Genomic DNA, 13450 nt, shown 5'->3' on the forward strand with positions numbered 1-13450 from the left:
TGGATACACAGAAGTAGGCATATCATAATTATGAACCAGTCATAGCCACCTACAAGCGTTCCCACAGGCAAGATAACTTTTACAAAAATATTGAAGGAATACAGATAAAATATATAAACCATCTATTACCTGAAAGTACAAAAATATGTCAAATAGCATTTTTAATAATATATTTTCACTTATACAATAGGCCTACTGTTTAATCATAAGACGGTAAATACAGATAAAAGATGGTAAGTTTTGATTGATTTAATTTGGACACTCCAATCATCATCAGACCCAATAGCGAATGACAAGAATCTCAATGGCGTCCCTTCTATACTATTGGCTACCGGAAGTACCGGCCAAGAGGTTTCTATAGGTACAACTGGAGTCAAATTTCACTTGTCCATTAGTTAGCTTTTCTATGATGGTGGAAGTGTCCAATCGATCACCACTTACCATCTTATATATGTATTTACCATTGGTGTTTAAACAATATTGTATAAGTGTAAATATACAGGGTGTTTTTAAAAGAATGCCGGGATTTCAAACGGTCGTTGCTCAGGGACTATTCAAGATAATTAAACGATTTAAACGTCAAATTGAAGGGGAAAGAATAAAGTTTTTTTCTCATTCATTCATACAATTCGGAATGATTTAATATAATTCAGATTTTCATCAATCTTATATGAGCGTAAAACTGGCAAAGTGTGTACGCTTAGGGCGATCGGCAACTTTATCTGATGTCTTAACTAAATCTTTTTAGGCACAAAGACTCTATATTTTATAGATAACAACATAAAGTGAGCACTTTAGGTCTTTTAAACTGAATACTTCGTCGGGCAATCGATTATTCGGGCTTATGATGCAGAAATGTCGGATTTCTTCGACTATGTCATCGTTAGTTTTTAGCCGGCCTGGAGAATGTCTTTTTAAAACACTTCGGTGCCACAAAACTCATTAAGCCAGCTTCAAGTTTCTTTATCATCAAGTAGATTTAAATTTACTTTAATTTTGCAATGGATATAACCTCTGCGAACTACAGATTATAATCTGTGCCTTCTGTTGCGCCGTAAACGTCGCACTGGCGACTCGCGTCAGGCATATGAGGCACAATAGCGGCCTATCACGCCGAAACTGTTTTACGCATACCAAGGTCAAAGTTTCCTCCCTTGCTGCACGGGAAACAAAACTTAGTTATTTTAGCTTCAATTTGACGTATAAAACGTTTAGTTACCTTGAATAGTATCCAAGCAATTACCATTTAAAATCCCGGCATTCTTTTAAAAACACCCTGTATTATTATATGTGTTATTTGACATATTTTTGTACTTTAAGGTAATTCAATAACACGTACAATGCTGATCAAGAAATTTGTTAACCATCTATTATAGTTTGAAATGCAGTCCAGATAAAAAGTGGGCTTACTGGTTTTCTTTATCCCAAAAGTGCATTTATTTTTCAACATCTTCCTTTTTACAAACTTCTACATAGCACAATAAAACAATTGGTCGATGACAGTCGGTCTGTTTAGCCTGTACTGTATGTATTAGATGATACATCTCACCAGGATTGTAAAAAATAATGATAATAGCCCTTGCCTTATTCACTATCTTCATTTAAGAATGAACGTGCATCTAGTAAAATAACTTTTAGCTTTCTTTAAACACAATGTATACATGTTCAAAATTAAAAATATAATAAACAATTTTATTAACAAACAAGTGGGACAACAATTAGAATGCACATATTTTTTCAAGTATAGCATCCCTTCCATAAAGAGATAAAGGACAAGAAAACAATTCTTAGAATTTAACGTGGTGTACTTTCAGCTAATAAATAATAGCTGCTATACAATCACCTGACTGATTAATCACTTGACTGATTTGATTTTAGGTTGTGACTTAATAATTTTATTGTAAACTACCTTATCTGCACATCTACCCCTCTCAATGTGCAGGGAAGAAGAGTTTAATACCATATTTCTGAATCTTTACCAAGCCAGTAGCATTTTTATATTTTGTATAAGGGATTGGTCTTTTTATCTTCTCTTGGTTGTGGACCTACCAGAGATTTACTGTAAGGTCTCCACAACAAAGATGCATTTTAATACCACCCTCAAAAGGGTTAAGACAGATTTATAACTCTCTGTTGAAAAAGTGTTAAGTAAATGGCTATAGAGCTATTTTTGTTTATTTCAAGCTGAAGTTTTTATTTTCTTTAACCAAATTAAATTGCAATTAGATGATATTATTTCCTTGGTATCTGGAAACAATTTAATTTCATGGTTGTTACAGATTCACACTTTCTTATGGAACAACATTTATTAGGCTATTTATGGCTTTACAATGTGTAAAAGTCCTAACTTACTGTTACTACTACTGATAAACATTATTGAATGGGAAATCAGATAAATAAAGCTAATATGATTTTTTATATAAAAGCTTTATTCAAATAATATTTACATAACTGGATTGAGACAACAACTTTGTTTGGATGAAATTAGTATCCAATTAATGAAGAAGAAGAAATCCATTTAAAGGTCTGTAATCTGAAACATAAAGTTAAAAGTTGTTTACAGCTATGTAAATTGCTTATATATTTACCCACTGAAAGTAGTCGAATTGCATTACAAGCCAACTGCAATGGCATACAAATGATTTAAATTCAAACTCAGGGTTATTTCTATGGTTATTATTAATTATACACGATGGCGGTCTTATATAGTGCTATCATATAGGCAAGTGCTAATAATTTCCACTATAAATTTATAGTATTTGTACTAGCCATAGCCACCAAAGACAATTCAAGTGGTAAATAAAGTAAAAAACCTTCAGTACTATGAAATCTAAAATAACAATACATCCGCCGCAGCAAACCTCTAAGCGAATTTCCATCTGCCTGAATTGATTTTTGATTAACATTAGGTTAAAGAGTACCTTGGTTTGCTGCTACAGGGAAACTACGTGGAGGAAATAACGTGTTTTTTTTTTTTGTAAAATATTAATAGCTTAGTATAAAATAAATAAATTTACCAAGTTTGATAAAATATATCCATAAACAAGGATACTACATTTTACAATATTCTGCATAAGTATAACGTGGGAATTTTAAATTAATTTTTTTTTTTATTTCTCCGTTACCAATAACCGTACAAAACACTTTGATATACTAAATCATTAGTTTTTTTAAGCTCTTCAACATTGTCTAGAGAGAAATTGTGAAATTTTGTGTTTTGAGGATCAAAAATGATAAAAACTAATTTTTCCCTCATAAGACCCTCTGTAAAACCCCGTTCCCATGGTCCGATCATGCTGGTTCACGAATTCATTCAAGTTTATCCCGCCTAACACCTTCAAGCCAAATTTAATCAAAATCGGAGAAAAATTACTAAAGTTATCACGGACACAGCTTAATAAGCCATAATGTTTTTTTTTATAATAAATTTATTGGGGAATAGATCTATTATCAATGCAAAAATTATATTTACTAAATATTTCAAGTACATTTAAATATTTTAGTATAATATTATTTATTAATTAATATAAATAAATAATAAGAATTCCTTCTTTCTTTTTTCCAATTTATAAGAAAGAAGGAATTCTACTAAATATTTTATTAATATGTAAATATTTAATATACCTATATATTAAATATCTTATTATATATAAATATTTATTTGAAGGCAAGTGAGCGTAGCGAACGAGCTAACCTGAAGGAAAGTGAGCGCAGCGAACGAGCTCCAACATACAGGTGAGTGAGCGTAGCGAACGAACTTCAACCAGGACGTGATTGAGCCATGCAAACGAGATCAGATAGTAAAAATAAAAGTAAGCCTACCGTTATAGGATCGACCGGCAGACACAGAGGTAATTTAACCTTTTATTGATTGTCATACCGATCCGGAACAACAAAAAACAACATAAAATGAAGCTATGTATAATAGTTTGGCCAGCATATCTTAAAATATGCAAACCAACTGCTGTTCGTTATATAAGAAGGTTTCAACTGAATATTATAAGATCCCCGTGCGTAGAACGGGTACACAGCTAGTAGCTATATACATATATAAAAATTGAACGAATGGTGTTTTTGGCCTCTGTGGACATCAAAATAAAAAAGTAAATCGGTCCTGGGCCTAGGTCTTACTATGAGACCTATGCTAATAACTACTTCCCTATAGGTAAATTTGCTAAAAATATCTCTCCTTCATAAAGGTAAATCAAAGTCCATAAACCACTGAAGAGGTTGATAAAATTATGTTAATCACGTCTGCAGGAAATATCTATTTCAGCTAAATGTGTTAAAGATAGATTACTTTTGGCAAAAGTGAGGGCTTGTCATTTTTTATGAATGTTCTGAATGTGAAAATACCAACACAAGTAGCTCGTCACTAGTAAAATATTTGGTTCTTGGCTAATGCCACATAAACGGATCTGCCCTAAGAGATAAAAGAGAATTTTATACTGAAGCACACTCTGGGTGTTCTTTGTTCAATGTTGTCAATTTTCTTTTTGAAAAAAAAAGAACTGCAGCTTATCCTTATGGGATGTCTACTAGTATCAAAAAGTGGATGATTGTATACACAAAATATTTCCTCACCAGCTGGGGAAGAACTTTTTCAACATGTTCGGCCTGTATAACTGTGGATCCTTCGGTCTTGGCTTGTTTTCCCGCTCGTAGTGTTGCCTCCACTACAGCCAGGCTTGCAACTTCTGCAACCAGCTGACCTGCTTCTTCCATCAGTTTTGTTTTATCTCCACGGAAAAAGTGCTTTAATATAGCCTTAGTTGTCTCCTACCAACAACAGGTAAAGTGCAGTAGAACTTAATTGCACGGCTCAATTAACAGGACCCCATCCAAATTATCAAAACCAAAACTCTGGACGATTGGAATTTGGGAAAACAGGATTTTTAAGAAAGGAATTGGCCCTGGACAAATGACACTCTGGCCACCGTTTAATACGACGGTACAATAGACTTGTCGCATGATGGACCCAATAGGAACAGATTACCGCAAACTGTAATGATCTACATTGTACAAACTGATTTTATTTATTTTATTCTCCTTAAGTTTAGACAAATAATGGGAGTTATACTGTAACACAGTATAGTTCACATAGCCTGAAATTTAACTGATTGCTAACAGGGCTACACTTCTACATGTCGCACAAACTAGCAAGTCAGGACATGATTATCAATATTTCTTGTTTTAAAAGATCCAACTCTTCATCAATTATTCCAAGATAACATGTCCTTTGAAAAGTAGGATTGACTTTATTCTCTTAAGGTATTGAATGTATTAGTACAATTTGTATGATTTGTTGGTCTTTTAACAGAAAAAATTGTCAGTTTCTATTGTTATTTGACAGATGTAAGTGGTCAATGTTTTCTAAGGAAAATTCAAACTTTGGTCTCGTTACTATTTAACCTTGACCTTGGTTAGCATATGATATGATACGCCAATGGTGAATGAATCGTGGTCTAGTATCAATACACTCCCTAAGATCAATTTAAAGCAATTTACAGATATGGTGGTAAGGACTACAACCTCCCTGCCTATACTGATAATTGTTTTTCTGAGGCAAATTTATTGCTCCTCTGTTAAACAAATTCATTGTTTGGACCACAATATAATTTCATTTCCTAACTGACATTTTATAAGGATTCTGATGTAGGCCATACAGTACACATTTGTAAACAGATTATTAGATTAGATTTTCAGAAAATGAATGTTAAAATACTCCAAGTTATATCGACATGGTCAGAATATGACCATGACTTGATTATCTTGCTTTGCATTTTTTTCAAAATTGTATGAGACACAGTATTTGACAAATTGATTTATTTCGATACAGCTTCAATTCAATTCATCACCCATGACAGCAATAATATATACACAAAATGTAAAATAATAGTGCATTTAAGTAGGAAACTTACCACTTTAAACGATCGATCAGTTGATGAAGCCATAACTTTCCTCAAATTTCTGAACTAATCTGCTAAAAACATGTAGGAATCATCAACTATTTTATTAGTGAAACCATAGATAAAACATGTTTTATCTATGGTAAAACCAACTAGAGAAAGACATACTCAGCTTCATCCCCATGCCCTTTTTAATCTTAAACATTGTTAGCAGGCTATAACAAATATACTTTTTCCAAAAGGTTAACATTCAAATTAATGGCTCTCTGTAATCAGTGTTTAAATTAATTACTAGTGTACATGTTGCTCGAAATCGAGCAATTGCAAAGAAGTACAGGAGTTACATATAAACAAATGACTTGTTAAAAAACTAATAACAGTCATAATTTCCGATGATTTTAAAAGAGTCAACTAAAAGATTATTAACTAATGGAAATACTCACAATTTACATAACAGTCCTATTCCAGTTTAAAGGGTTATTTTTTAACTATCAAACTGCCCATGGACGGGAAATGGTAAGCTTACAATTTAAGTCAAAATAAAAAGTCTGTCAGCTTTTATAATGTACTGTACCTAAGTTATTTAGCCAATTTGTAGACAATAAGGTGTAGGCTACAAACTCTACAGAACTCTCATGCTTCCATGGGGAGCAACTAATTATTAATATTTAATTCCTGACAACAGCTGGAGTTTCAAAACAATGTTTGTTTCCCGTGTTAATCTTATGGAGAAATACGAAACTTTAAAGGGTCCCAGGGCCTCACTCTCTAATTATTTACCTAAAAAGAAAGTTTCCTACACAACTTCACATTACGCTCTTTCCAATGACACCAAAAACATGTCAATCGGTTCAGTAGTTTCGGAGGAATAATTGTCACAAAAATCCTGCTTGCGTATTAAATAAGTATAGATGACAAATTCCTTTAACAAATTAACATTAGTCAGTAAAACTAGGAATTTCAATAAATTTACAGGGTGATTGATATAAGTGTGCCAGCTGTTTTATTCAAAAACTATAAGAGATATCAAAAAAAGTTAAATGGTAAGTGCCTTGGATTTTTATTTTAAAAATTGTAGTCGTTAAAAAAATATTTTAGCCGCCATTTTTCTAATATGGTTGCCAACTTTGATTTTTCTTATGGAACACTCTGTATTTTAAGATGTATTCCGGTAGAAAATGTAATTTTAAGACAATTTTACTCTTGTGTTTTTGTTTTTTTTTCATAACCGTTTCAAAGATAATAATGGTTAAAGCTGTAAAATTTCAAATAGTTTTTGAATAAAACAGCTGGCATGCTTGCTTAGGCCTTTATCGAAACTCTTTCTCCGAAATTTCAAAACTTTAACCATTATTATCTTTGAAACGGTTAGGTTTATGAAAAAAAAACACAAGAATAAAATTGTCTTAAAATTACATTTTCTACCAGAATACATAATAAAATACAGGATGTTCCATAAGAAAAATCAAAGTTGGCAGCCATATTGGAACAATGACGGCAAAAAATGTTTTTTTCGACTTGACTACAATTTTTAAAATAAAAAATCCAAGGCACTTGCCATTTAACTTATAGTGTTAGCAAAATGGGAGGGCCGATGGAGACCAGGTCTAGTCCCTTCACGCGCATGCACCCCCACAGGTCTTCATCGGCACTCCTGTTTTGCTAACACTGTATTTTGATATCTCCAAATAGTTTTCGAATAAAACACCTGGCACACTTATATGAATCACCCTGTATGTAGGTATACCTCATTTGCACTGAACTTTTGAAATTCCTAGCACTAGTGTCTTTCAGCAGAACTTTTATTTCTGAAACAAATCCAAAATAATTGATTCAGTTTTGTTAAAACAAAATTAAAAATTTTTGAAAAAGTAGCCTATCTGTAGACCAAAAAATTATTGGCAGAATAATGTTGATATTCATAAGGTGGGCCTACTTCTGAAATCAACATTTGCAACGATCAAGGAAATCTAATATCAATAAATCTTAAAAAAGATTCTTTGGCTATGTTGAACACTGTAGGCCTAATAAGGAAACAATGAGCCATCATTGTAATGATTGCCAGATGCTTTAAATCTTGTAGGCTAAAACTAAATAGGAGAGGCAGTGTAAAAAATTAATAAAAGTTGAATGGTAAATATATGCTTTATTTTCAGTTTTAAATAGGCTATATATAAAAAACGGAAAACAAACTTGCAGATTCTTTCACTACTACTTTCTTCTTTAAATTGAACTGGAAACTGTATAAGTTCTTTATATAGTTTTTGAATTTGAACAACTTTTAAGCAAATATTTTTAAGGGTGTATTTAATGTGCATTTGACTTATCATTTTTGGTACTTTAATACAACTGGCAGTTTAAGCATTATTGAAATGTTTTGGGATAACCCATAGTTAAAATAATAGCATAACAATGAGTAAAATATTGAGACAAAAATGTGTACAAAAAGGTTAAATAAACAGACAAATCAAACTGAACTGGCAATAGTTTAAACAATTTACGATTAAGGCTCAAAATATGTGCTGTACAGTACATAGAGTTTAAAATGTGTTGGTCTCTTACTTACTTAAAAAGCCTAAATAGGCCTAGAATTTAGTAACAGAAAGGTACTTAAATTTCTCAAATTTGGCCTAGAAGTTAGAGTGCAAGGCAGACTAAATAAAATCTTCCTTTTTTAATATCAACTAAATTAGACGCAAATACAAACTCTGTTAGCTCAAAAGGAGGCTCTTAAAAGATTACTGTTTCTTAGGTTTTTCTGGTTTGTTTACAGCTGGTTTATCAGACTTTAGCGGAGTTTCTGGATTTGACGACTTATTGGCTCGCAACACTGAGCCTGGGCTTGGATAAGGGCGCATCTGGTAAAGTGATCCTGCAGCGGTTGTGTCAACGCCAGTTTTAGCTTCATTCCCTTTGTTAAGACCGTCAGACCATCCTCCCCTCGGACAATCTGAGTAAGCAGCTGGGTCCATTGGGTCGATGTTATTTACTTTCAGTTTATTTCTCCCTTTAGCTCTTGATTTTTCCAATTCTTCCAGCTTCCTCCTTTTTACCTCTCTCTTACGTTCAGCCTCATCATCACTTTCTTCATCAGTTGATTCGCTTTTATCACTTTTCTCATCGGAGTCATTGTCTTCTGAGTCAGATACCAAATCTCTCTGCTGGCGACAAATTGCAGCTGGTTCTGTGATTACAGCTTTAGGATGGGATGGCGGCAGCCATGAAACTGAATCACTATCAACTTCCCAGTAATAATAATGTCCAATTCCTGCATCATAGACCTCCTTCCAATGGCTCGGTAGTGGATATTTAGCTAGCATCTTTTTTCTTCTCCTCATATATTTAGGATTTGGTTCTCGCTTTTCCCAACTTTCTTCACAAAACTTTGTGCAGTCGTGGAATATGTTGTTTTTATTTGGGCAATATATATATCCTTTAAACTTCCTGGCCGAACTATCCAAAAACGAATCATTACTGTCATCGCTGAAATTTGTAAGGATTTTGTGAGCCATTTTATTGGGCTCTTGGTTTTCTACCTGGTCATCATAGTTTTCAGCAATCACCTCTTCTTCCTCTTCCAACCTGGTGTTATCTGATTTCAACACAGATTTTAAATTCTGATCAGTTTTAGAGTTTTCATCAGATTTCTCGTGTGGAGTATTTGGAGTGACTAAGCCACGCTTAGCTAGTTTAGCTGCAAGAGCAGCTGGAAGTGGCATGTTGACTTAGACAAAGTATTACTAAGATTACAGAACTTAATAAATCTGTAAAGTTTACCTTGAAAATGTTCTTTTTGAAGAGACACTTAAGGTCCGGTAAGTTTATAGGTTACCTACCTGAGTACATGAGTAGATAAAGACAAAGTTAAACATTATCCAGTCCACCTAACTGAAGAACAGTTTGATATATCATTTGTGAACAATTAAAATACTTCTGTTGTTGATTGTAAGTAATGATTATATAAGTTAAAGTTTAGTTTTCCTAAAGAAAAATCAGAATAAGTTACCATTCAGTAGTCAACAAAAGAACAAATTGACATATTGATTGACAATGATAATCTGACTCTGACAATCACATCACAATCACAATCACAATACTAGTGCAGTGCAGTGAAGTGAGTGGCCATAACGGGCAACGGGAACGGGTCCAGTTCTTGCAAGGCTCACGGGACGCTCCATGCTATTGGCAGTAATGGAGTGACGTCTACGGACATTTCTTGGAATGGAATACCCAAGGCCGTAGCCAGGGGGGGGGTAGCGGATTTCTACCCCCGGATATTTACCCCCATGAAAAAACACCTACGTCATTTTGACGTCACGAGGGGCGGGGCTTATACACGGTCGAGAAACAGCCCGCGAATGGAAATTTACCCCCAATATATTATTAAATAATCAACATGTAATTGTTTGATTATAAAGTGATTTGCCATAGCACGGAAATCTACCCCCGGACATCTACCCCCGGATATCTACCCCCGGAAATCTACCCCCGGACATCTACCCCCAGATATCCACCCCCGGACATCTACCCCCAGACATCTACCCCCGGACATCTAAACCCGGACATCTACCCCCGGAAATCAACGGATCTTCGGTTAAGCATTGTCTTGTAATATCCAGTATTAAGCATGCGATATGTCATTGTCTTGTTTAACATTATCTATCTTCCTAATTCAATAAGCTGTAACAGTCCTTTTTTCACCCAACCTACTTCGCCGATTGTTACGATTGAGGTGTCATTTTAAAGCTTAAGATCTTGCGCAGAGCAAAATGGTAATTAAAAAGGATATTTAGATTAGGGATTCAAAAGGTTGACCAACTTTCACACTATACAGTAACAGTTATAAAGGTGAAATTTGAGCACATTACTAATCAGTTCCATTTTTAAGTCAGGTTGAAAACCAGAATAGATCGTCTGCAACTGTAAACAAGAGATGGAACACTACCCCAAAACGACTGTTCGTTCTCAATTGGCCCTCTATCAATAACCTGTGTTGCCTGTACAGCGAGGCATTTTGAGAAGGAGAAAACCGGCCGGAATGCTTTAGGTTCATCAATAATGAAGATAAACGTGGTTTTAGTTACACACCGAGAATCTTTGAGTTGACTCATTTAAACTCATTGTAAATATTCATTGTTATTCATTTTGAAATAACTCCCTTAATACTTTGCAATTGCTCGAGTTCGAGCAACATGTACACTAGTTACATATTAGTAACATAAATCAGTAACAGCTTAATGAATTGGGAATATAGATGACATTAATCAAGACAACGACATATCACATGCTTAATACTAGATATTAGAGGGTAATTATTAAACGAAGGGCCATTGATTATTTTAATAAACCAATTACTAAAATCAACTACAACAATGAATATTGACCGATACGTAGTGTAGCACGGGGGGTAGATTTCCGGGGGTCGGAAATAAATAATTCTAGGGTCGGACATTTATGATTTGACCACTGGGGGTACATTTCTGGGGGTAGATTTCCGGGGGTAGATATCCGGGGTTAAATGTCTGAGGGTAAATGTCCGGGGGTAGATGTCCGGGGGTGGATGTCTGGGGGTAGATTTCCGGGGGTAGATGTCTGGGGGTAAATGTCCGGGGGTAGATGTCCGGGGGTGGATGTCTGGGGGTAGATTTCCGGGGGTAAAGTTCCGGTGTCAGGTTTATTAGCATTTTGATTAATTACAACTGTTAAGTAAACCGTGAAATGCGAGTTGATTGAATATACAATAATTTATCCATCCTAAAAGTTCGCGGCCGGAAATCTACCCCCATACATGTGACGTCAAAGTGACGTAGGCGTTTTTTCATGGGGGTAAATATCCGGGGGTAGAAATCCGGCGACCCGCCAGGGGAGGGTTAGAGGGTCAACCCCCCCCCCCCAAATTAAGTAGTAAAAATTATTGCCGTAAAAATTATGCTATGAAATTTATGCAATCGTCATAGTTTAGTTTTAAAATTTTCTACTTGGTCATGACAAATAAAAGGGGAAATGGGAGTCTGTATACAATTGGGGCACAGTTCTAGGTGTTAAAAATGGCTTTAGAAAGTCACCAAACGGCTTTGAAATTCCATATTTTTCGCAAGGGAGGACCCCCAGACCCCTTTCTTTCAAACCCCCTTGATATAACCGCCAATGACCAGACCCCCCCACCCCCGAAAGTTTGTCCTGGCTACGGCCTTGGGAATACCTTTACTGCAACGATACGAAGTGAAGGCATCGGTGGTGTGGATAGAGTGATAGAGTACTCGGTTGATGTCCCAAGAAATAACCAGATCGAATCCCACCGGTAACACGAACTTTTTGTCAAATATTTTGTTTAGAATGCGATTACTTCTTAATTGTGCATCTTTTGTTAGAATTTGAGGTATTTATGATTTCATTATATGAACAGAACTATTTTTTCGATTGGTAAACCTTCATTCGATTTTTTTCATCATCAGCAAGTTTGGTTAGATATGTTAGGCTATGACAGTTAATTTTATAATAAAGAAATTATAAAATTAATTTTTTAAATTTTCTTAATTTTATAATATAAGTATGACGTCATATATCTATGGACCATCAAAATGACGTCACGGATGGCTCCTGTGAGCCTGTCCGGAACGCGACCCTTTGCTCGACACGACCATCTCGCCTCCGCTGAGTAACACTTAAATGCAAAATGTAACAGTTGCAGTTTAAAAAGTAGTAATAAAAACGGTGGGGCACACGGAAGATTTCTCAGGTGCCGTTTGAAGTCACTAACTGCTGCATCTGAAGAAACAGACAATATTTTATAATTTCTCTATTATTAAATTAAACTGTCATAACCTAACCAAACTAACCAAACGTGCTGATAATGAAAAAAACTAATGAATAAGGTACATACAAAAAAAAGGTAATCTAAAAAAATAGTTTTGTTCATAAAATAAAATTATAAATGCCTAAAATTCAATTTTATAATTTTTATAATTTAATTTGATTTAATTTAATTTTTAATTATAAAATTAAACTGTCATAACCTAACCAAACCAACCAAACTTGCTGATATGAAAAAAATGTTTACAAAAAGTTAGTGCTACCAGCGGGATTCGAACCCGGTACATTCGGATTATCGACCCGACACGCTAGCCACTACACCACAGAGGCCGTTGGCTCAATACCGTATCGTTGCGGTAATTGTGTTCGCTCAAAGTGACGTCAGCAGTTAGTGACGTCAAACGGCACCTGAGAAATCTTCCGTGTGCCGTTTCGGTAATAAAAACTACTTTTTAAACTGCAACTGTTACATTTTGCATTTAAGTGTTACTCAGCGGAACAGATTGGATGGAGCCGTTCCTGATAAATAGTTCCTCATACCTCCCTTCGCCATTGTGACTCGGGTCGAGACTCTGCCTACTGCCTGCCTCCCCCCTTTATGTGTCAGTGTCGTGAACAGTGAAGTGTTTCCCTTTCACTGTACTAGCGTTTTCGAAAATTATGCTTTTTATTCAATATGTTGAACATGTCAGCTATATTTTCTACATTTGGCATGTTATGAATTTTGG

General features: G+C 34.8%; 2 protein-coding genes across 5 annotated transcripts; both read right to left on the reverse strand.

Moving 5' to 3' along the window:
- Window positions 1-2451: 2451 nt before the first annotated feature.
- On the reverse strand, window positions 2452-9945 carry LOC128997262 (centromere protein X-like). Of its 4 annotated transcripts, none has more exons than XM_054422880.1 (5): window positions 9746-9945; window positions 7657-7717; window positions 5922-5980; window positions 4585-4779; window positions 2452-2533 (listed from the first exon to the last, which is right to left on the reverse strand). In XM_054422880.1, the coding sequence occupies exons 3-5, from the start codon at window positions 5952-5954 to the stop codon at window positions 2519-2521; spliced, it is 243 nt and encodes an 80-aa protein (XP_054278855.1). In that variant the 5' UTR covers window positions 5955-5980; window positions 7657-7717; window positions 9746-9945; the 3' UTR covers window positions 2452-2518. The 4 variants fall into 4 exon arrangements, with proteins under 4 accessions (XP_054278855.1, XP_054278854.1, XP_054278853.1 ...); XM_054422879.1 differs by having other exon boundaries at window positions 5922-5983; XM_054422878.1 differs by lacking the exon at window positions 7657-7717.
- On the reverse strand, window positions 8036-9752 carry LOC128997261 (polyglutamine-binding protein 1-like). The gene has a single exon (XM_054422876.1). It carries the CDS (start codon window positions 9626-9628, stop codon window positions 8648-8650), a length of 981 nt encoding a protein of 326 aa, XP_054278851.1. The 5' UTR covers window positions 9629-9752; the 3' UTR covers window positions 8036-8647.
- Window positions 9946-13450: the final 3505 nt, after the last annotated feature.

This window comes from Macrosteles quadrilineatus, unplaced genomic scaffold (genome assembly GCF_028750875.1).
Source record: "Macrosteles quadrilineatus isolate MER2022 unplaced genomic scaffold, UCM_ALF_1.0 Scaffold_6__1_contigs__length_79288215, whole genome shotgun sequence".
NCBI lineage: Eukaryota > Metazoa > Arthropoda > Insecta > Hemiptera > Cicadellidae > Macrosteles > Macrosteles quadrilineatus.